The 26,082-nt window shown below is 29.0% G+C and overlaps 1 protein-coding gene across 1 annotated transcript in view; it reads right to left on the bottom strand.

The window, feature by feature from the left end:
- Positions 1-25,809, bottom strand: part of LOC127284651 (cadherin-87A) — a 92,823-nt gene extending 67,014 nt beyond the window's left edge. The window contains exon 1 of the mRNA XM_051310200.1: positions 24,963-25,809. Within this exon, the coding sequence (XP_051166157.1) occupies positions 24,963-24,997 (35 nt within the window). The 5' untranslated portion in view covers positions 24,998-25,809. The remainder of the gene's footprint in view (positions 1-24,962) is intronic.
- Positions 25,810-26,082: the final 273 nt, after the last annotated feature.

Raw genomic sequence — 26,082 nt, 5'->3', positions numbered from 1 at the left:
TCTGAATATAGCCGTAAGTCCCCCTCCCTTTTCTTCTACCCCCCTTCTCTTGACTTGCGGCTATATTCAGAGTCTTGGAACAGCGGCTTCGCGCTCCAACCCCCATCCCCCTCCTCTCTTCCCCTCCTTTTCCCCTCCCCCACCCTAAATTTAAAGGTTAAGATCGTTTCAAGACTCTGAATATAGCCGCAAGTCCCCCCCTCCCTTCTCTCCTATCCCCCTTCTCTTGACTTGCGGCTATATTCAGAGTCTTGGAACAGCGGCGTCGGCGGCGTTATCTTTTTGTAATATAGGTAGATATATAAATATAATTTACACTTTCTAAAATAGATATAGTAACCCAATCTTAAATTTTTCTCCTGTGCGACATTAATTTGCATATAAAAAGTGTATTAACTTTACGACACTTTTGCAACATTTCATACATAGAGAAAGAGAGGGGGGCACAGCATCTCGTTGGAAAAAGTTATGTTATTATACTTTATCAAAATATATATATATCATCCAAAATAACTATAAAAAGTTGTTATCACAGTAAATTTTGTATTATTTTCCTATATCTTTTTTCGCGAGTGAGAGAGAAGAGAGAAATAGAGAGAGAACACCGCAACAAAAGTCGTGAATTTAACTTTACTGATGCTCGTATAACAAAAAGGTAGTGGCGGAGTCTTTATAAGTTAACGATAATCGGTCTTACTATTAGAGTAAAAGTGGAATGGGGGGAGGTGGAGACAGTTTCGTGGAACAAAGTTGAGGTTCGAAACTGCAAAGTTCAGCTTTCCATTCCTCTGGCTTTCTTGGAAACCCTTTCCATCCAACAAAGTCTGTGAGAGAGAAAGAGAGAGGGATGACAAGGGGTTGGACGACGACTACTTGGAGGTTCCTTAGGCTCCTTATAGTATATATATATATAGGAAAACTCGGAAAAGCATTTCCGCGTCTCTTGGAAAATTCGTTATCGGGAATCGAAGAGTTTGCGTGTACGTGCGCGTACTTTAATAAGATAAGTACCGTAATGGAAGTGAGAGAAGGATGGAAAAGAAATAAAGAATGAGAGGAGAGAGAAAACATTCAGAGCACGAGAGAGAGAGGGAGGGAGACTAACTTAAGAAGGAAATAATGAAGGAAAGACGAGAGTAAGTTTAGATTAATTTTCTGTATATTTCCCTTGGATATTTATTTCCTCGTTTCTCCTTTCATATCGAATGGATTCTGCAGGAAAGGCGCGTTCTTCCTTTAAATTGCAAAACTATGATGAAAAAAAAAAGAAAAATAAAATTCCTTTGCTCAAAGCATGACGTAAATTACAGAGGATAAGCTAGGAAAGTGAAAACTTTCAACGATGAAAATTACATTTCCTTTAGTTAACTACTACCTACTTCAAGTGTAAAAAGCTTTTGTGAAAAAAAAAATTAATCTAATTAAGAAAGTTTTTTTTTTTTCCTAAAAAAATAATAAAGAAAAAAGAAATTTGATTTAAAATTAAATAGAGAAATTTTTTTTTTCTTTGAACAATATATTGATACTTCAATGTGGGGAGTTTGTGAGAAATCTCGGAGTCAATTATTATTGTGTCTCGAGAAATAGACGCCACGACATTTACAGGAAATTCAAGAGAGAAATCAGTCCTTTACAAAAGGGTAGAGGAAATCGGGTAGAACAGTAGATAAGGCCTATAATACGAAGACAATAGAAGTACCAAGACAAATATATATATAAAACGAAGGAAATCCAAAGGAAAATGAAGGTCGTTGCAATCAAGAATCATCTATTTTTCTTTCTTTGTGAATTAAGAAAAAAAAAATGCCAACCGAAATTTTTATTTTATAAACGAAATCTGATTTTCAAAATTATTATTAAACTAGCAAAATTAAAGGCGCGCCAAATTGAGTTTTTAATTGTTTGTTATAAAGAAATTAAAGATTAATATTATCAATAATAATTTAATTTATTAGAATATTATTACATATTAAATAATAATAATGAAAATGATATGTTTACAGGCCTCGGATTATATGACTTTTTCCGACTTTTTTCAAAAATACGACTTTTATCGACTTATTTTAATAAAATGCGACATTTTTTTTTACATTTGAAAAAAAATGTAAATAAAATACATTTTTTTTTGTATAAAATGCAGATCTTCTTCAATTCAATTATTTAACAAATTTTGAACTAAAATGATTCTTCACTAAATTAATTATTTTTAATAATTTTAATGAAATACATCACAAATTCAATTAAATCAAAATTATTTTTCAATTAAAATTTTTATGAAATTTAACAATTGTTTATAATTAAAAAAAATATATCACAATAAAATTGAATTATTTTTTAAAAATTTCAATTCAAAATAAACTAAAATTCAATTATTACCCAAAATTTTAATTCAAAATCAATTAAAAATCCAATAATTATCCAAAATTTTCAATTTAAAATTTAATTATTTACCAAGTTTTCAATTTAAAATGAAATAAAATTTGATTATTTTCTAAAATGTCTATTCAAAATTAATTATTTAAATTTTCAATCAAAAATGAACTTAAATTAAATTATTATAAAAAATTTCAATTAAAATTCAATTATTTATTTATATTTATTTATTTAATTATATATACGGGTCTTTGAAATAAAGAGATTTATTTTTAAATAAAATTTATTTGTTCTCAAAAATTTGAAATCAAAATTAATTGAACTTTCAATAATTTGAATTTAAAAGCATCTAAAATTTAATTATTTCTAAAATTTTCCATCGAAAATGTTTTTTTTGAAATTTAATAATTTCAATTATAACTCTAAGGAAATTCAATTATTTTTAACTATTTTAATAATATTCTTTGAAAATTCAACTATCTGAAACCAATTTTCCATTTGAAAATGATTTTCAAATTATTGTATTTTGTCCGCATTTTCTAATAAATTTTTAGTGAAATCATCTAAAATTTTAATTACAAAACACTTAAAGTTTCAATTAATTTCAAAAATCTCAATTTTAAATCTTTGAAAATTCAATTAAATTTAAAAAATATTTTCCAAAAATTGTTTGATAAATTATTTTTAGTTCTGTCAAATTTAATAATTGTTTGAAAATTAACAATATCTTTTGAAATTTAATTATTTCTAAAAATTTCAACTTTAACCCTTCGAAAAGGATTATTATTAAAAAAAAAATTTTTTATTTAAAAGTCTGTAAAATATTTTTGTTAAAATAAAAAACAAATCCACTTTTTTTTGGAATATAAATCGACTAAAACGACTTTTTTGTGTCTTTAAGTTGATTCGAGGCCTGTGTTTTTATAATTAATATTTAATAGGTATTCGTTGGCCCCTGGTACTTTAAAAATTAATTTTTAAACATAAATTTTTTTCAAATTACTATCTTGTACGAAATTCCCTGGCGCATTTTTTTTCTCATAATAAATTTTTTGTATTTGTATACAATTTTTGAATCAATATACAACTTTAAAAAAAATTTCGTTGGTAAACGTTGTGTACTTCAGCTTCGTGAATTGAATTTTCGAATTTGGAATTTTAAAGAAACTTATTCCGAAATTTGGAAACACAATTATACAACTTTGGCAAAAATGAGAAAAAGAATTGTCAAAATTTGACACGTCCTAAGATTACTATTCAAAAAAACACGTGAAATCAGAAAAGGCCAACTTCAAGTTAGGACAGAAGGACAGACCAAGCATTTTATTATTATATAATAGTTCCTTACACGAAAATACAAAAAACTAATAGATTTTTTTTACTCGAATTTGTTTAGCTATAAATTTTTTCTTTTATACACACATCAATTGTGATTTACACATTTTTAAAATGGTTATTTAGTATAAAATTTAAGATACCGAGGACTTTGGTAACACGCATTTTTATAGCTCAGGGTCGACTGAACTTCATCATTTTTATAGCGTAATTTATCACTCGAGTGTGACAAATTTCATGATATAGCATTTCCCCTTTTATAATACAAAAAAAAAAAATGTCCCATGGTGACCTGTCATTGAAAAGAGAAAATTTGTGATGGAAATTTTGTAAATCCGCATAAATCGTTTCATATATATAACCGCACTAAAGGAATTTAATTTTCAATTTTTATTAAAATTGTGCAACTGTATATATATATATATATATTATTGTTGGATGGCAACTATTCAGTATCCACTCTTTCTATATATATATATATATATATATATATATATATATATATAGAAAGAGTGGATACTGAATAGTTGCCATCCAACAATAATGCATCATACTATCATGCTTTTTTCCCTCTCGCGTGCACTTGTTGTTCTTTTTTGTTCTTTTTATTTCGACCAGGAAAAGTATTACGTTTTTTCGACTGCGAAATAAAGTGCCGACTGTGTAACACTTTTTCTCTTTGATGCAGAAAATACGAGCCAGCACTTGATGAATACCAATTTTCCGCATTTTAAAGGAAGATTGTTTTTCAAAGAGGTATTATCTGTTGCAGTTTTTTTTTTTTATTGTATTGAATATAAATCGATATAAGTAATTATTCGCTCATTATTTTTCAATTTTTCTCGATAAAAAAAAAACCTTGTGTATAAAATAATAATGATTTTGTTTTATTATTTCACGTTGGTGAAGTTCACAACACGTTTACGATTATAACGATTTAGAAGAAAAAATTTATGCTTAAATACAGAAATTGGTTCAAATAAAAATTATTTGGTAAATATTTATTTGACAATAGTCAAAGAAATATTTTTCATTTGGAATATAAAATTTTTTGCCTAATCAGAAATTATTGATCTACATTGAAACACAGAAAATTAAAATGCATTAAAATAAGCTGCAACGCTTCTTATTTTTATCCAATTTTGCTTATTTTAATACCAAAATGGATTAAAATAAGAAGCGTTTCAGCTTATTTTAATGCCTTTTAATTTTCTGTGTTTCAATGTAGATCAACAATTTTCTGATTAGGCAAAAAATTTTATATTCCAAATGAAAAATATTTCTTTTTCAAATTGTAATAAATTTGAAACTTCAGCAACATTTTCAAATATAATCTTTTTGTGTAAAATATAAATTATTCTTTTGCAAACTTCCATTTGGAAAATAGTCCTTAACTCATTGTCACTTCTGTTGATTTTTCATTTGGACTTTCATATCTTAAGAACGTTTTACTTGCGCGATGAGAACTTTCGATTCAGAATTAAGAAAAGTATATATAAAAGCGGTGAGAGATGACAAAAAGTAGGCAAGAGAAGAAAATATTGTTACAAAAGTGTGGTTAAATTTCACTTGAGAGACAAAAGGGGGAGATTTAAATTAAAGTTTTTTTTTCTTCTTTTTAACACCCCTATAAGTCACCTTTTTAACTTTTTTAAAGACTCAGTCGTTAAATTCTTCCCTTTTTTTTGAAATATCTTTTTTCTTTCTTTCTGGTTTTGTTTTCCGTTTCTCCTTATATTGTTATTTCTCGAATTTATCTATTTATTCCTTCATGACCTTTTGCACTCTTGTGCTTTAGCCTTATATACACTAAGAAATTACGGTTCACTATGGTTCTCCATTTTCATCCACTCTCATTTACGTAGTGTGCACGCAAAACTCATTGTAAATCCTGAAAGCAAGGCATCCCAGCTGCCGAGTCAGTGTAAATTACGGAATTCTTCTTAGAGGCAAATTTATCCAAGAAGCTTATATATATATATAAGTTTCAACAACAAAAAACGAAAATAGCGAATGGAGAAAGAAAAGAAGAATGCAACGAATAGCAAATAAAAAATGAGGAATAGAATAAGAAAAAATTCTTTCAAGATATGCGCTCTGACAAGAAATGCCAGAGTGATGATGAAAAGGAGTGGATGAACAAGACAATGGTACTTTTAGAATATGTCGGGTATTAAAATGTGCACTTTAAACCTCTGCATAAGAATCCTGATTATCATAAAGATTTAAAAATAAACAAACTCTTATTAAATTTCTAATTCAAAATTTGTGACGCTCAACGAGAAAAGGGACCTTTCGTCAAAAAAAATTTTAGGTTGTTTCGAATTTGTCAAATTGCAGACAAATGTTTTGTATTAAGAATATAATTGTGAGTATTTTTACTTCAAAAATCACATAACCTAAAAAAATTTTTTAAAGGTTCCCTATTGGAGTGTGATGTTTGTTTTTTTTAACAGACTTTTACTCACGTGATCCTCGAACAATAAAATGTTACAACGACTCACCTGTAACAAAAAAAAACAAATTATTTTACCATTGAATAATTACAAAAAACAATTTTTACCTAATAATTACAAACATAAAAAACTAATGAAGAATCGGGTCTTTTCTCTTCATGAGAGTTGTTTTAGATTTATGACATTACATTCGAAGGAGAAATAAAAAGAGGTTAAGAAAAGAAACATAAAAACTTTAATGTTCCTTTTCTCTTAAATATATATATACGCGAGTAAACAAAATATAAAAAAAAAAAAACAAAAAACAATATAAACAAGAGTTTTAAACCATACGGTTTAAAAATGTCCAATACTAAATCTTGAAAGCTAAAAGAGGTATAGTAGCGCCTCCTAAGTAATTACTTTTTCTTGCGCGCAAAATGCGAAGAAAAGAAAAGATTTTTGCGCTCGCGAAAGAAACGGACCCTCGTTTTATCGATAATGGAAGCAGAGGCGAAAGAGGAGGAAAAAGGATATCGGATTTTCTTCTTAATAAGGTGTTGGGAGGGTTATAATGCTAGGTGATATACCTTCAAGGTGTTTCGTTACTTGGAAATTGAAACCATTATTTAAGCAGCAATAACCCCTGTGTGTTGTAATATCTGAGACTCCTTTTCCCCCTCACCGGCCCTCTTTATATAAACCATTACGATTTTCAACCAAATTTATGTATAATAAAGCGAGAGCAAGCATTAAAGTGAAATTATTAATCCTCGGAAACCTAACAATATATAAATTGGAGAGAAAAATTATTGAATTTAAAATTCTATTTACTCCATTATCAATTTTTATTTATAGGTATACTATACCGCGGTAATAATTTTTCATTTTAAAATATTTATCATTTTGCGCAATGAAACTTTTAAATTGTGAATTGAAGGTATAGGAATATAAATTTTCATATTCCTATAAATTTTCGTGTGTGTGCCACAAGGGAAAGATTTTCATCTCATATACAAATAATAAAACGGTAAATTTAAACTGATAAATATATAAGAAAAGCTGAAACAATTTTTCTTTTTATAAACTGAGATGTATTTTTCAATTTATCACATCGTTTGCATCACAATAACAATTTTCTTTCATTTTTCGAGTGCATTTTTAATACAATAAATATTAGTTTTATTTTTATTTCACAATTGGCAACTTTTTTTTTTTACGTAATGTAATAAAAAAAATATATATGCGAAACTTAAAGAAACAGAATCGTTCTAGATTATAAAGTTCATACTCTTTTATAAAAGTTGTTATTTCTACAATGTCGGTTTCAAAAGAAACGCGATCTAAAAGTGTAAAATTCTTGAGAGCCTTGTAAAGAAGGTATCATTTTAATTCCGCTTTTATCCAATTTACGAGAAAGTGTCGTTATTCCCACAAATCTTGCTTCGCGATCAATGTAATTACATTTCGTATATACTTTTTTTTTATTGCGCAAAAATGAATAAAAAAAGCAATCTAAATAATTTCTTGAATTAAATAAAGTTTTCATTGCATCAGAAAAAACATAATTTTAATTTCGATAATAGTCGTAGAAAAAGGGATAAAATTTTAAAAAAAAATCACTTTAGTAAAATAATTCGTGTTATTTGAAAACTTATATTCAAAATATAAATTTTTAATAGAAATAATTTTATACCATAAAAATTATTAGTTAAAATTTTCATTTGGAAAAATTTTATTAGATAATTTATTTTGCAAACGAATTTTCATTTTTCGAATTAGTATTTAAAAGAATTTCTTTTTAAACGTATTTTTAATTAACAGAAATTTTAGGTGTTATTTTTTAATGAGTCAAAAGTTTTGAACGTTCAAATGAACAAAATTTATTTTGCAACTTCTTTAAGTACGAATTTTATTACAAAATATTGTTTTAAATATTTAAAAAGAAGTTGTTAATTTAATATTTGTTTAATTAACTATTTTATTTTACATTGACATTATAATTTTTAATAATTTATAGATTGAAAAAAATATTTTGTTCATTTGAACGATTCAGAACTTTTGGCTCATATTTTTTATTCCTCAGAAGTCTAAAAGCGCCGAATTTTTAATTGTCCGAAATTGCAAATGGCCGAACAAAGATATTAGCGCGATTTTTAAAATTCACCAATCACGATTTTCTTGACAATTTCTGATTAGTCAATAATTAGTTTAAGAAGAATTTTTATTAAATTCTAATTCGAATTCGTCTAAAAAATAATTATATTTAATAAAATCCTTTAAAATGAAAATTATAATGATTTTTATGAAAGAATTATGCTTCCCCACTATCTGAAAAATCAATACTTTAATAAAAGCACAAATTCCTATCAGATTAATATTTTGCATATTATAAAAAATGATAAAATATATAAAATAATGAAAAATTCCTGATATTAAATTAATTAGAAAACGAAGAAAATATTCAAACAAAACTAGACAAGGAATTGTCAAAATTAATTTCTCATGAGATCTACCATTTTAATTAAATAGAGGATAATTTCATTATTCACAGGAAGCGCAGTTTTTAGAGGATGAGGTTCAATTAGTTCGAGTTTTATCGTTTATACGAGAAAAGCTGGTGATATTTTAAAAAAGAAAATTGCCAATGGATTTTCGCGAAATTCCGCAACGATATTCAATTTTCAAGCATGCTTCTTTTTATGTTCAATTTTGCATATTCAATATGTATATACATATATAAATGTATCAACATTGATTCGCTTCTTTCTTTCCACGCAATTTTAGCATAAATTTTCAAAAACGATCAATTCTTATCAATGTAATGGTTCGACAATATCTTTATATTATACCTCCGAGAAATATATATATATATACCTATATATGAATCTCTCACATCAAAATTTCGATGTTACGGTCATATACACAATGGAAGGAAGAGGAAGGATCGTCCATAATCCATGTTCCCATCCCCCACAATCGAGGTCCAGTGGCCATTATATCCTTCCTATCCATACATGCACTGCATGCCATACAATTCAGTCAACAATGTACGTAGGACAGCTGCGAAATACGATAAAATGACGAAGCTTGGTCAAATGATTCCACAAGCCACTCAATTCATATATACAAGCAGAAATCAAAGGGTTTATGGGATTTGTGTTAAAACACTTTTCCCTATACATATATCCCTCTCGTCCCTATTTAAAATACAAAAGAGTCCAATAATGACTGATAATCTAATCCCAAGCAAATCCAATAATAAAGTGATAAAGCTTTTACAATGCAAAAAAAAAGAGAAAATGACATTAAAGCACTTTAAAGCTAATGAAGATCCTTTGTTACAGGAATTGCCAACAAAAGAAAATGTGTACAAAGGAAAACATCAGTAGAGATATTTTCGCATAATAAAAGAAGTTCAGTCAAAGGTGAAACAATTAAAAGGTGTTGAGGAAGAAAGCTCCATTAATTTCGCTTCACGAATCTTCTTTCAAACGAATGAATGACGCAGCAATTAACTCGAAACAAGTTCCCTCTTGTGCATTCGCTTTTATTTACCTTAATGGATCGATTTTCTACTCTGTTAATTTTTTCCTAAAAAAAAATATTTGCCAAACATTATTATTTGACCTCTTTAGTTCATTTTTTTTTCTCATACAATTTTATCGATATGGGAATATCTAGTCTCGCACCGCAGTGTGTGACATTTGTAACAATTTCAAACCATAACCACGAACTCTAGTGTCGTTCATAGAATCGTTTCTATTTGCAGTTAAAGAACACCTTGGAAACGAAACGACGTCGATTACGACGGCGAGCGGATTAACGTCTACAAGAACTTGATCTTTGGAGTGTGCGAGCTTAAGCGGAAAATTCTATCTCCAAGGGGACGGTATTACCAGTTGTGCACCTGCTCCAAGGGGAGAGATATAACCAGAAAAAGGAAGGAAAAAAAATTTCATTTCGCATGTCATTTGAGGAAGCGTTATACACCCTCACTGCGTGTTTGTGCTTCTGTTACAGGAAAATGAAATCTTTCAATTATTGGCGTTTTATTGGCCAAATGGGGAGAAAAAGAAAAAAAGGATATTCTATCTTCAATATTGAATTTACCATGCAATTCAAATCTATAACTCATCATAACTTACAACACAAACTCACTTGATCCGGCTTTAGCAAGCCAGGCATTCTAAACAAGTCATTAAACATAAACCATCTAATAGGTAAACTTTACTTAATTGTGGAATAGCAGTTTCTGGATTAACAAGAAACATGACTAAACTTTTGACCCGCTTTAACTGAAAAAAAAAATTTCTGTTTCACAGAAGGAGAGAAACAAATAAAGACCGAAAAGTGAGAAGATACTAATGAGACGTCTAGTCTCAGAATGAGTTTGTTTTAGAAGAGACAGATAAGAATTGGATCAAGCCTCTCCAGAATCAAAATTGGATATTTTCGTCTGTCTGGATAGCATCAAAGCTAACACACAATCCTCTTGTAAATCTATTTCCTCTCAATATTGGCTGACCTCACATTCTCAAAAAGAAGAATCTCATCCTATTTCTTACAAAAGTTTTAACAAATTCGAATATAAAACAATCTTTAGAATTCGTTTAATTAATTTCAATGAATTTCTGATTAGTTAAGACAACACTGACTCACGCTTTGAAGTGATTTTGAATCCAAGTCAAAGAACCCGGTGGACCAATTACGGGAAATCTAGATGCGGGTGGTAGTGGTGGATTTGATGCGGGATTCAAAGATAAAGTCGGAGGGAACTAGATCCGGTGGTAAAATAGAGCAATTTCAAGAAGAATCCTTCTAATTAATTTACGCGACCCTTGCGAAGATTAATTAAGCCGCGCGTCCTTGTAATGAAAGGGGGCATAAGGAGGAGTTCTGGATGGATCGTTTCTTGAGCGAGCAGTATAATGTTATTAGCTACGTCACTATATGTCACCCAAGGGAATTATGTCTACTATATATAGACAAAATAGATGAGAAGAAATAGAGATCAGATAGCCAGACCTAGAACAAGAAAGTGAACTAAATCCCGAGAAAGAGAGAGGGAAATATCATCGCATGAGAGAAGCGCTACTAGATTGCACGTGCGAAAACTCGGCACCATAACATGTCACCTTGGTCCAGGACAATGGAGTTTCCATAATGGATGCAATTAAAACGCATAATGGGTTACATCACGAACTAGGTCCTCCTCCCTTGACGAAGTTATCACTTTAGGGAATTTCAGAAGCTATACGTGCCTCCCGGAGAAACTCCCGGCGTCTAGCACTGCCTGGTGAATCGATTTTAACGCTGCGCTCACCAAGAGGAACAGAGACGGGAGGAAACAAGGGAGAAAGAGAGAGAGAGAGAGACAGGGAAGAGGGTGTGGGTGTATATAGAGAGAAGGGGAAGTGAGAGAAACAGAAAACGTGCGATGAAGGGAGACAATAAAGCCCATACGTTTTGTTGAACGTGAAAACGGTTATGGTCCATTCCCTCTCGTATCTCGTCTCCGCAAGCCGTAACGTTCCGGCACCTGACGTGTTCGCAACAATATTACTCCTAACAAAACTCACTGAATTTCAACAATGACGAAACCGCACACTAAGAAAACAGATTCTATTTTATATGCGAATACCTAGCCCAAAAGTCACGCAAAGCAAACGCATTCTAATTCTAGAATATTTCAATATTCCCTTGCCCTGAAGCATTTTTCCAAGACACGAATGCATTTTCGGATGCTGAATTCTTTTCATCTCGTTTTTACTACCAGACGTAAAAAAGTGAAGGTTGTAAAAAATTTGTCACTGCAAGCATAACAAAAGGAATATATTCCATATTTATGGATATTTCCAAGTAGATTTTTACGTCATCTAAATTTCAATAAGTATCAAAAACGATTCATATCGCTAATAGGATCGTGTATACACATTTCCTTATAAGTTCACCCTCGACTGTCAATCACTTTCAGATAGTTCAGCAAAATTGGTTTCCGATGGGAGAAGGGTTAGCGACATCGAGTGAATATCAACGGGTAAACCTGTCGTTATCGAAGCTGCTGCAAACTACGAAAGTCCTACCGAAGGCTCTTTGGTTGTGGGTAACAGATGTTCGTTACGACTTGAACCTTGTGCCAAAACTATATATATCCTAACTGCTTAAACAGTCATCATGACCTAATGACTCGTCACAAAATCGTTAAACTTATACTACTTTTTTCAACAATACCATTAGTTCTCTATATTGATTATACGAAAACTCGAAATAGTGTCAATGAAACTCTGGACTTGGTAAACCATAAAACCTTCCTTTTTTACGAGCAACTCAAGTCGATTCACTGCAAAACTTGGACGAAATGAGCTTTCGAGTTGGGAACGTCACTTCACAAAGTAGTCAAGTTGTGAAGGGTATTCATACAATTTTCAAGTTTATATACACAAGATTTATGATAAACTGATTTCCATTTCCTCGATTTAAATTAAACCTATTTTTTAATATATATCTGACAAAATGAAATCCTTTGCAACGATCAATAATATCAATGCTACTACCATTTCAATAAGTAAAGAAATATATACATTGCCAACGATTTGAAAATAACATTTATAAGACCATTTTATATGAAAAGTTTATCCAGAATATTTTTGCTGGCATTGAGTATAAATTCATTGGAAGTGCACAATGGTATTTTCCTGTAACCGTATATATATACATACAAACTATTGTGACCAGACACTGGACAATACAAACGCAACACACACAACATTGAAGAGGATTGAAATTGAACTGCACATATATCGACTGCTAAAGGTTCAAAGACGAGTGCACACAGGGGAAAATTAAGCGTGGGTTGGTGGTGCTTTCGATTCCCTTGACACAAAAGGAACATCACCCTTCCGGAACAGAGATGAAGCTGTCACTCTCATAACGTAAACAGTCACGGAAAAGAGCAACCCCTCCAATCAGAAATCATCTTTATATATATACCTAGAAAAATCGAAAAATGCAAAACAAACATCCGCCCGAATAATAAATAGAAACATTTCTCTAAATGAAACAAACAAACAGTCAATGTTCTGTAATTGAAAGAATTTATCATTTCGAAAATAAAATCAATAAAAACCAATTCGATCAACATTGAAGAATTTGGAGTATTTGTATCATAATTTTTTGTTTTCAAAAATCACTGCACTGTTTTTCTTAATGATATACCCGTCTGTGCTTTTTTCCATCCTTTTAAACTCACATATATGAAAGAAGACTCTTTCATCATCATGATGTGAAAGAGCCTCTTAGGACAGGAAGAGCCGTCTATTCGCAACGCTTTTTACGGCAGAGTAAGGAAAACCGTCAACTCATAAGGACAAGCTGAGAAAAGCACTAACCAGCTTTTTATATTAAGCCAGTATACTTTTTCCCTAGTCATCATTTTTACATTAAAAAAGGAAAATTACTTTTGCAATGAGTTTAAAAAAAAGGCAGCAAATCTTTTAATTATCCAAATATTGTGCATTTTCCATCCTCTTATACAGGGGAGGAAGCTTTGAACTCTTGTAAGGTAGTATGAGCATAATCATTAGAGATTAGAGTGTGCATTTCCTCTGTGGGTACATTTAAGCGGAAATTGAGTAAGTACTTAATGTTTTACTGTAGTTATAAGAGCAGTTGCACGTATTATGGTAAGCGCTTCTCTCCACTTCCCTGTGGTAGAAACTACTAACTATTCTGCTTGAGAAACATGACATATAATACTAAAATAGTATCAATTCCCAGAAAGCAATAATATAATACACTTGTCTCAATGTAACTCTCATTTATATATTGAAAAGTCATTTTCTGAAATAACAGAAAGTGTTTTTTTTACTCTTTTTTTTTTTAGTGGAAAAAAAACAGAGGAAAAAGTTTGAACTACAAGAGAGGGCGTCTAGGTGAATTCTCTCTTTACACTCAAGTATATACTCTTCTTTAGAACCGGTTTTGTCTATAGCGCAGACAAAGTGAGCCACTCCAAACATGCCATTCTTTTTTTTCCATAGAAACATGTCACGTCATCAATGATAGCGGTACAATTATTGAGTTTTCCAGTTTTTTTTTTTGTCTCTGACATTTAAAACATGAAAAACCCATACAATGGAATAGAGGAAAAATAAATATGATAAATTCTCAAGATTTTAAACGAGAATTTTCATAATTCGTATATTAAGGATAATAATGGTGAAAAATAAATTTAAACTCAAACCAAAAACAGTTTCGACGATCCGTATCATATTTCCAATTTTCCCGAGTGCAATTCACGCGCTTCTCTCTTCATCATCAATAATGCAAAATATTTTCCCTGAGAGAAGCACATATGCTCTCATTATAAAACGAACTTTATAGTAAATTTGAATTTACAATGAATGTTTCATTTACAGCGAGATAGATAGATATATATATATAGGAAGCCAAATGCATTGCATTTGCCTAAACTTCAGAGATGGAAACTTAAGCCTTCAGCAACGTTCGCTAACAGTAAACTTAATTAAAGTTTAAGTGAAGTACTAGAAGCTGATCAGCCAATCAAATTATAATTATAGTACTTAAGTGGAACATACATAGCAAGTGTCATTGTCTAATTATCGAGCTATGCCAACGTTTATTAGCTGTTAGTGAATATGGAGTCGTCTGCTCTAGAGCGATTTATATGACAAACTTGGGTGAATATTAGTTGAATGAGAGAAGAGTAGGGAGAAAGTTGAAACAAGCATTAATCACTTAGTTTCCTCATAAAGCATACAAATCTAAAAAGAATCTCAATTTTCCCAAAATGCTCTTAAAGTTAATTAAAGATAATTTCAAAACGATATATAGATATTTGAAAATATATATTCATATTGTAATATGAGAAAATATAATCCATTTTCCAATATGAGACATGAAAAACAAAAATGATTCCCATGTCAAGCTTATATATATATATATATATATATATACCGTCACGTCAATAAATCTTCTATTTTTGTCTTTATAATGTCTATATTTGCATTTTTGCAGAATAGCAATTACTTGAGTACCTGTGGGAACTTTCCAGGAGAATATTGAATTACTTGCAAATTCTGAAGACAGTCAATAATGCTGTTTATAAGAAGTAGGAGCACTTAGTTGAATTGGAAAGAATCTTCGATTCGAAAAACTACAGATATATTCATCCACAAATGCATATATATAGCTATTTTAACCAATAAATTAATAAAATGTTTGCTTTAATAATAAAATTATAAATGGAATGGATAATGATTAATTTTATGTTTTAAAATTTAGGGCTATTATTTAAGTTGGCAGTACCATTTCTGTTGTCAAATACGTTTTTATTTTTGGAACCTAAAAACATATCCCAGATAGCACGTTAGTTTGCAGCAACCTTGCGGCAAGCTTGCCGCGCAATATTGCCAACCTTTCACGGCAAACTTGCAGCAAGCTTCAAATGTCCCACCTGACCCAAGCTTGCATGGAAAGCTTACCGAAAGATTGCAGTGTAAGTTTACTGCATGCACTCTAAATCTGAATCAGTGAAAATTTCACTGAATTCAAATCAGTGGCTCAGTTTTCTTTAATTCATCAGTGGAATTTCACTGAGAATCAGTGGTTTTTACTGATTCCCAGTGAAATTCCACTGGTGAATTAAAGAAAACTGAGCCACTGATTTGAATTAATAGAAATTTTCACTGATTCAGATTTAGAGTGTGCTTACTGGGTAATCTTGCGATAATCTTATTGTGCAATCATACAGTAACCTTACACTGGAATATTTCGGTGAGCTTAGCATGCAAACTTGGGTCAGGTGGGACATTTGAAGCTTGTGGCAATTTTGCCGTGCAAAGTTGCGGCAATATTGCGCAACCAAATTTTTTGTGAAGTGTTACTTTGTTAGTAACACAGTATGAATATTTAATAATTTATCAGTTGGAGTAAATCAGTTCCTTCAGAATATAATCTAAAGCAATCAATTTAAATCTTAATTTTACCTCTTTAAAGGGAAAACTTTTCAAGAGAATATCTAAACATGAAGAAGAAAGTGAAGAGAAGCGAGAGAGAGAAAGAGAGAGGGAATAAAATATGAATTTCTGATTTCCTCTGGAGAATTTTGACGCAAATCTTGAATCCGTTATCTACGCTTGAACACCCACCATAACTTTCCCGAAACGCATAGTGTAGAACTGATCCTAGCAACCCGAGTAAAGCTGAGTTTTCGGTAAGCAGGATTATCGAAACGAGCCTACTACCAACTCCCTTGGGAAATTCATCTAGGTATATAGAATCCATGAGAATGTTAAACGGGAATGTTAGCATGTGGGTAGAATAAACGTGTTCTATATATATACGTATATATATATATATATATATATATATATATATATATATATATATATATATATATATATATATGAAAGTGAATAAGCACTGCCAGTGCAGTTTAATGCCGAGAAACCCCGACAGTTTAAATTTCATTACGATGATTACGGAGAGCCAGCCTGAATCCAAGAAGAAGAAGATATTTCTCACAAATGTCCCTGGTCATTTGTGCTCTTCCGCTGCCTTATTACTTTGCTACCGGCTTGGCAGTTAAGAACACATATTAAAGTAAAAAGAAACTAATTGCAAATTATAAAGATTCAAAAAGAATAATATCTCATATTTAAAAACAAAGGAATAATTTATTTTTCAAAACTAGATCCAAAAAAAATGTATTAGCTCACTTTAATTATACTGTCGAAAAATTTACAAATATTCCTATACTCTGTTCATATAATGTTAAACTCAGTGTAAATATGTAAACATTTTTTATAGTTTCAAAAACATGAGTAAATATTGAAAAATATACTGGTCAACAAATTTTATATATGCCTATAACGTTATATAAATTTAATACCCCCCCAAAAAAAACATAAATAAAAATATTCAGCCGAAATTCAGAGAAATGTTTTGTGTGAATGATTTGGAAATGCATCAATATCGAAAATATATACGAAATTGTGTATGCAATGGATGTCGTATGCAAAAATGTTACGCGCGTGATGTCCCATATCGATGACACGAAATATATATGTGATTAAGATGAACATTTTTATTCTAAAAATTTCTATAGAGTCATATATAGAAGAGAGAGAAGCTTTGACACAATTTAACATACAAAAGAAATTTGATATCAACCTCTGAATATATTTTTTTTTTCAAATTCTTTACTGATTGGACGAAAAATAATTTTAAAAAAATTACTTTTCAATTATGTATAATTTTTAAAATAATCGTTTATATTGTGCCTATAATTTTAATCTATTTTTGTCATAAAAAGTAAAATAGAATTTTTTTAATTAGAAGAAATTTTTCCTCAAAGAAAAATTATGTAACATTACACGCGCCTCTGTGATTAAAGCTATTTTATTTTTTGCTTCTCTGAAATGGAGAGAATATACATATATATATTTTCAGACGTTGGTTTCGCGTAAAATCACAAAGCATATAAAATACAATACTTCGACTCAAACCGAGAGGAATAAAGGCGAATTTTGCCATAGAGAATATATTTCACTGGTGGTCAGTTTCGTATAGTGAAAGAAAATTCAATCGATTGAACTCTTCGTTTTTTCATTGTGTCAGAACACGCGAAATTTATTCTACCATGTGTTCTTTCTCTTGTTCTAGTATCGTATATATAGACAGCGAGAGACGTTTTGAATATTTTACACAATATTCTATTGAATAATTAAACACGAATTTTAAATAATAAATTAATTTCACAAATTAATTTTAATTAAAGAAAAATATAGAAAATAATCCGCAAAATTTTTATACTTGAATCAAATAAAGTAAAAAAAAAAACTTGTTTATTTCAACGCATTCAGAACATGAAGAACACGCGACCAAGAAGATTAGATCAATTTCAAGCTCGCGTAATAGACCACCTACACAAGCCTATTGTGATAAAAAGAGATTACGAAATCCGTTTCTCTAGGTCGACATACGTTATATACTTTCTCGCTCTGAGAGTAATTTATGTCCGGTTGCATGACATTAAATAACCTAAATAATATAAATTAATTTGTCAACGAATAATTTAATAATTATCAATAATTCATAACTTTATATATTCATCAATTAAAAACTAGTATTAAATAATAATTAATAATTAATAATATTAAATCCGAGCTTTAATAATTAAAAGTGAAAAATGAAACTCAACTGTTTACACAAAAAAAAAAAGAAATTGATGCAAGATTACAAAAAGCGGGAAAATTCACCTTATATTGTGAAACAAGAAACGTAACATGAGAAAATAAAAAAAGCTTGCGCGATGTTTATGAAAATTGATGGAGAAAAATGTCTGGAAAAGTGTATAAGAGACATTTACAAATGACGACATTGCACATTTGGGAGTTGAACGTCATTTTTAAATGACTCTTCACATAAAACTAGAAAATTTGTACATTTTCCAAGCTCGCGTGTGTCCCGAAGTCTAAACTAAAATTTTGAATAAAATATTACCCGTAAATAAGTCAAAACCAAGCTTTTTTTTTCTTCCCTTTCAAAATAAAAAATACTTTTTCAAATCCAACATATGAATTATGCAAATTTATAATTTTCAATATTCAAAATAATATATTTTTATCTTGAAATTAATTAGAAACTTAAAATTTTATGACAAATATTATAAATAAATTTCGCAGTGAAAGTCAAATGAGAATCAGTGAAAGTTCACTTATTTGCAAAAAAAAAAAAAAAAAAAAATGGAATTTATTTTGATATCAGATTATTGTCAAAATAATTCTTTAGAAATTATATATTTAAATTAGTTTTACAATTAGAAATATTATATATGTAAATTTTTTTCTTTGCACAATATTCTATAGTTCATTCAACGCGAGATGTTATAAATGCGCTATTTTTAAGAGAATGAAATTCCAATTAGAATATAAAAATCTATCTCGTCGAACGGCTTTCTACATCACGTTGCTTCGAGCGTAAAACGTGTCTTGCATACTGACATAGCCGATTCGTCCTACGGCAAAAGTATTCCAAGTGCAAAGCCTAATCTAAGTGATTTACTTTCTACTGAAAAGACCGTGAAATCAACTGTCGTTTTTCCCATCTACATTATTCTTTATATCAACATTATTCTTTTTCACTATATATATATATATGCAATATGAATTTTCAATATTTTTACGTCGAATTTAATATACTGCTAATTCAATGTGGATTTAACATAAAGTTACAGAGAATACTTAGCGAAACTCGGTTTAATATTTAATTTTATATATATATATATATTATCTCGAGAAATTCCTACACGCGCATTCCAGAATACAAAATTCGATTAGAATTAAATAATTTTAAATTATTTTAAAACTAATTTCATGTTAATTAATTAAAAAAAATTAGAATTTTGGAGAAACGAATAGGGGTTATATATACACCCAGAGAAATATTTTATTTATAAATAAAATTTATTTAAAAATAAAATATTTATTTGATTCAAATAATCGATTATTCAACTATAATATATATTGAAAGAGAATTTAAATTTTAAATTTGTATCTATTTTTAAATTTCTGTTCAATGTTTTAATGCTTTAATATTAATTTAATTTAATCTAAATATATTATATTATAAATTTTTTTTATATGTACTGGAAATTCGTTCAAAGCCGAAAGGCATAAATAAATATAACTATTATTGAACTAAATAAATATTTACTTTAACCAAATAATTTTTTTTTTAACTAAATAAACTGTATTTGAAATAATTTCTTTGAAGCGCATGATTATCCCATAAAAATCATTAGTTAGAATTTTCATTTTCAACAATTTTATTCAATTATTTTTGAAACGAATTTTCATTTTTCGAATTAACATTTGTCCGAATTTCTTTTCAAACAAAATTTTAATTAACAGAATTTTTAGGCACCGAGTTTTTATTTCGTAGAATTCTTAAAACGCCGAATTTTTATTTGTCCGAAATTGCAAATGGCCGAACAAACAATCGATTTCGGCGCAATTTTTAAAATCCACCAATCATGATTTCCTTGATAATCATTTGATTGGTGAATTTTTAAACATCACGCCGAAATCGATTGTTTGTTCGGCCATTTGCAATTTCGGACAAATAAAAATTCGGCGTCTTAAGAATTCTGTGTAATAAAAATTCGATATATAAAAATTCAGTCAAGTAAAAATTTGTTTACAAAAAAATTCTGTCAAATGTTAATTCGAAAAATAAAAATTTATCTAAAAAATAATTATAGGAAATTATTTAAAATGAAAATTTTAACTAATGATTTTTTTTTGTTTGCGCTAAATAAAATATTTAAATAATTTTTTTTAAATTTAAAACAACAAAAATTTATTACGCTCTGAGACAAATATATTTTTTATTTGTTTCAAATAAATTTTATTTTTCTCAAACAAATGACAATCAAATATTTCTCTCGGTGTAGTGATAATAATTCTTTTGTATATAAATAAATATACAAAACTAAAAATGTAAAATTAACATTTTTATAAAAAAATGAGAATAATTTTAAAAAAATGTTATTTTTTTGCGATTAAAAAAAACCCATGTTTAATTATTATATATACATAAATAATTAAAAATTATAAGGTTTTTTTAATCGTAGATTTAATATAACATTTTTTTACATAAATACAAAAAAAAGGGAATTTTTTTATGAGCTTTTAAAGCCATTTTAGGATAATTCTTGGATTTAGTTCTCGCGCGCGCATATCCTATCCTCTTTGTACGTAAAATGGAAAACTTTGAAGTACTATAACGATTATACGTTCCATGCATGGGAAATTAAAAGATTATGAGCATGTCGAAAGCCTTAGACTTGCGGATTCACGGTGATGAGGATAGTTCATGTTGTCTTTTATTTTCTCTTTTCTCTCTCTCTCTCTCTCTCTCTCTCTCTCTCTCTCTCTCTCTCTCTCTCTCTCTCTCTCTCTCAACTTCGCGAACACGTATAAATGCAAGAGAGTGGTAGACTAATTGAAAATCCTGCTTTCTGGTTCTATATATACATATACATATATTCGAGTCATTTATGAGTCTACGACTAGGCGCGCACACTTTGTGTCGAAAAATGTACGTGTCTCTTAAATTGTGAAACGTGTACGTGCTTTCAACCCTTTTTGCTGTAACAGCGAAACATGTTTTTCTAATTTTATCGTCTCTCTTCTATACACTAGCGCATATTTTTCTATAAAAGAGAAAATCATAATAAGCTTATCCCATATAGCTTAAGACTCTATCTTATATACAATAGATCAAAAAAATGTTACGATATTCATATAGTAAAGAATAACTAAATTTTTGCAATATCTTAATACAGACTAAATTAACAATTTACTAATATTTAGAAAACGGAATTCAATTATTTATTTGTCCCTTCACCTATAATAGAAAATTAATAATTTCTACAGTAGAAAATAATAATTTTTACGAAAATAAATTATTCCTATTAGTATAATTTCGATTTATCAAGAAATATTGTAGTTATTTAATATTTAATTCGATGCAAAAACAAAAAACCGATTAAATTTTATTTATTATTTATACAAATGATTAATAATTTAGTAAAATGCATTTACTTTATTGTTTCATTTTCCATTAGTTTCAGAATGATAAATTTGTTAATTCAAAATTTATGTTAATAAAATATGTAAAATCAAAGTGAGAGAAATATTTATTTTTAATTTAGTAAAAAAATATATGGGATTACATTAATAATATATATTTTCTCAATTTTAAGAATAATATTGTTTTTATATAATCTTCTTTTTCTTTTCGATCAATAAAGTACTTTTAATAACCATATTTTTAAAAAATTAATATTCCTCGCGAGTTTAAATTTATATAATAAAAATTAAAATTTCCTATACTATATAAATTTATCATCATTTCTAATACTATATGAATAGGTGAAGATTGACATGTGATTGTATGGATTCCATTTCCGGACTATAAACGATGGTAGTGTCTGCATCGACGATATACATTTCTGATATATACTAGACATCGATGCTTCATGGATATATGTATGTAGTACATACGTTCTACGTGACCAAGTTGTCTGTACATGTAGATTGTACTCGCACGTGTAAGCGCGTATCTTGTCCCTCCTTATAATACTGTACTCGACAGTACAAGGCAGAAGCGTTAGGTTAACCGTTATCTCAACTCGTCCCATACACAAGAGTCACATACACAAAAGTTAAAGAATTTCAAGGAAAAGACAAAAATCAGAAGAAAAGCCACAAATCTTAATATTTTAGGTCAAAGAAAAAACCAACCTTTTATAAAAATATTTCAAACAAAAAAAAACACCATTATTTTATAGAAAAAGTTTTACAAAACTTCAAGAAGTACACACATGTGAACTATATACAAAAAAATAATTCTTTATGAAAAGGGAAAAAATTATATCCATTAAAATAATAATAATAAAAAAGTCACATTATTTTTTTTAAAAAGTTTTGGTAAAACTTTCCCATGCGAGATAATGTTCTTTCCACGAAGAAAGAGGAAAAAAAAACACACACAAATATCCAACAATTGTATTTAATGAGCCACTAGAAAAGAGAAGAAAACTTGAAATTCACTCGTAGAAAAAAATTTCGGACTCTTTTATTACGTCAAGTAATAAATTACTCGCCTAGAAAGAAGCGGATTTTACCATGCGCCTATAACGAGATTATTGCGAAAAATGTATAATTTCAAAGAGCGAGAATACAAAACTAAAACTCGTTTTTTTTTTTAAAAAACCAGTGTCCAACGCTTTTTCTCATAGAATCTACTGACTAAACTTTTTTTTTCTTTTATTCAAAAACAATACTATTTGAAAAGTTTTCTCATACGACAAAATTTCATATATAGTAACATATATTTTCGAAAATTAAATTAATTAAATTTTACTTCATTAAATATGGGACCTTTTCAATTTTCGTCGGGAAAATTTTGATCACAAATGTCCTAAAAGTTCGAGAGGTTTTGAAGCTGTCATTAAACCTCCTCTCTCAAAGTCGGAACAATGGTTACGTCACTTTCGTAAAGTGAAATTGTCGCTGTTCATAAAAGTAATTATAACTGTGGTATAACAACCAGTTACAATACGAGGAGTGTTCAAACTTTAAGAGCCTCTTTCATTGAGATTCAGATATTATTTTTCATTTTAATTTCCTTCCGTATTTTGAATTTTTTTTTTTTTTTTAAATATATTTTTTTCGGAAAAAAATACTACCGATTAATTTTTTTTTTTTAGGATGAAAAATCTCATAAAATATTTATATCTCTAAAATATTAGATTTAGATAATAATAACAATAATAATAATAATAATAATAATAATAATAATAATAAAATAACGTTTGATGCGAAATTTAATTATTTATCACGTCATGAGCCAAAAGTTTTGAACGTTCAAATGAACAAAATTTTTTTCGCATTAAGTATGAATTTTATTACAAAATATTGTTTTAAATATCTAAAAAGAAGTTATTAATTTAATAATTGTTTAATTTACTGTTTTATTTTACATTGTCGTTATAATTTATAATAATTTATAGATTAAAAAAAATATTTTGTTCATTTGAACGTTCAAAACTTTTGGCTCATATCACGTCTTGTAAAAAATTCCTTTCAAAATAAATCAAATTACATATAGCTACAGAAATTAAAATTACATAAATTCATTAAAAATTTTAACAGCGTCTTACAAGTTCTCAAGGAAGTAATCTCAAGTGATAGAATACTATAGATTATATAGCTAAGAACTTTTTATATGTGAGAAATTTTTTTTTTTTTTTACACGTTTCACTTAATCTACTGAACACGTAAAAATTTGATCACTAATCATAAATTTACATATTTTACTTCCCTTTTCAAATACGAAACTTTATGTGGATGATGAGAATGAATAATAAAGTTATGGCCATTAAAAAATGCAAACAAAAAAAATTCAGTACCATAATAAAACAAGAAGATAAAGTTTATAACCTTTTTTTAAAATGTTATTTTAATAATTTAATTTAACAATTAAAATTTAATAATTTAACTTTAAGAAATAGTGGTAGGAAAATTTTTTTTTAATTAAATAAATTATTATTATTATTATTTAATGAAATAAATTATTAAAACAAGGATTTAAAAATTTTGCATAAAAAAATGATAATTTAATCAGCAGTAAAAAAGATCTTTGAAATCAGAATTATAAAAATAAAGAATACGGTTCTAGTTTTAATTATACAAGAGATTGTTACTCATAATACAAAAACAAAATAAACAAAACAAAGTAGACTAACAATAAAGGGTTAAGAATACTTCTCCCCCGACAAGTATAACAAAAAGAAAAATAATTTAATTAAAAGAAAAAGAAGTCAAAAAGAAAACCCAGTTAAAATGTCATTTGTTACAATAAAACAACAATCACAAGAAGCAATAACCTCAAATTAAAATCAAATAAAAATACTTTGCTCTCGAGAAACCGAAAAAAAAGTGACATTTGTATTGCATTTAAAATTTCTCAACGCACATTATTAATTAAATCCTTTCGCAATAAACATTTAATTGTCAGAAAGTATATAGGATTACTACAAACTGCGTTCACCAGTTGCGAATTCTCACCTTTGTCTATATAAAATTTTCGCATAAACACGCAATGATACTATGCAAACCGAATAGAAATACCACACGAGAGAAAAATAATTACATATGACGAAAGAGTTGTGCGATCAAGATAAATCTAGGTTATATTATTAAAATGAACAAGAAAAAAACTCACCTATTCCGGGAAACTTCTCCGTTCCTAGACAGCATCTTCGATTCCTTCCCTTGACGTTTCTCCCACAAGGTCACTCCACTTAAGTCACTTTGAAATAAAAGTCATGACACTACTTTTCGTACTTCCGGTCACCAAAAAAATAAAACTTCCAAATTATTCAACACTTAACGCCCCCCTGACCCAGTGTGTTAAAAAAAAAAAAAAACAAGGTTAAATCCAATACTTTCACGATTAAACACCGATAATATTGTAACACGCGGGAAATTTTCACAAAATACTGTTAAATATCACTTTTTCTATTCTTATTTGGAAAATTCCAGTTAATCTTCAACAGAGAAAGAAGTTGGTATTATAACCTCACACACGCAGCTTCGCCTGGGAAAACACAGCAGCGTCGTACGGTATCCAACAATTAACCGTTCGAGAAATGTCACACTAATCAAGATTCATTCTGTCGTGGTCCAGATTGAGTTTCCAACTGTAGCTGTTGGTAATATATTCGATGCTTTGGGGTGGTGGCGCGTTTTCACGGGGGTATATGTTGTCACCCCAATGGACCAAATTCATGTAAAGCAGGCGCCCCAAGGTGTGCGAACCAAACTCCGGAGTTCGCTGAAAACGATCGTGCGCAGAGAGTAACACACCACAGCCCAACGGACAAACTTGTGAAAGGAAAGGAGAATGACGAGTCTCTCTTGCCTTCAAACACAACCGCACCACACACCGGCACAATATGGGTCTCTATTGCGGGGTGAGGTAAGGCGAGGTAGGTTCAGCACTTTCCTCTTCTCCCAAGTTCTCAAACCCCGGCGTCGGTTGCATGTTGCTTGCATTCATCGCATTCATATACACTCTGAAAAAAAAAACCAAATGGAACTCCACATTTAATAAGGTGGCAGCACTGTTCAGAGCATCATGGGAAATTTTTTTCTATTCAAATTTCCACCCCTATTTTCCCGCCTTTTTTTATGAATTCAAATATTTTTATAATAAAATTGATATCTTTTTAAAAAATTTATATTAACTAATTTTTAATTAAAGAAAAAATTGGGAATATCAGAGAAGAAAAATTACATTTTTTTTTTTCATAGTAAAATTGACCTTTATTACATTAAAATGA

This window comes from Leptopilina boulardi, unplaced genomic scaffold (genome assembly GCF_019393585.1).
Source record: "Leptopilina boulardi isolate dan_hultmark-lab unplaced genomic scaffold, ZJU_Lbou_2.1 LbouV2_325, whole genome shotgun sequence".
Classification (NCBI taxonomy): domain Eukaryota; kingdom Metazoa; phylum Arthropoda; class Insecta; order Hymenoptera; family Figitidae; genus Leptopilina; species Leptopilina boulardi.
Note: the sequence above shows the minus strand (reverse complement) of the source record. Positions and strands in the feature narration are given on the sequence as shown.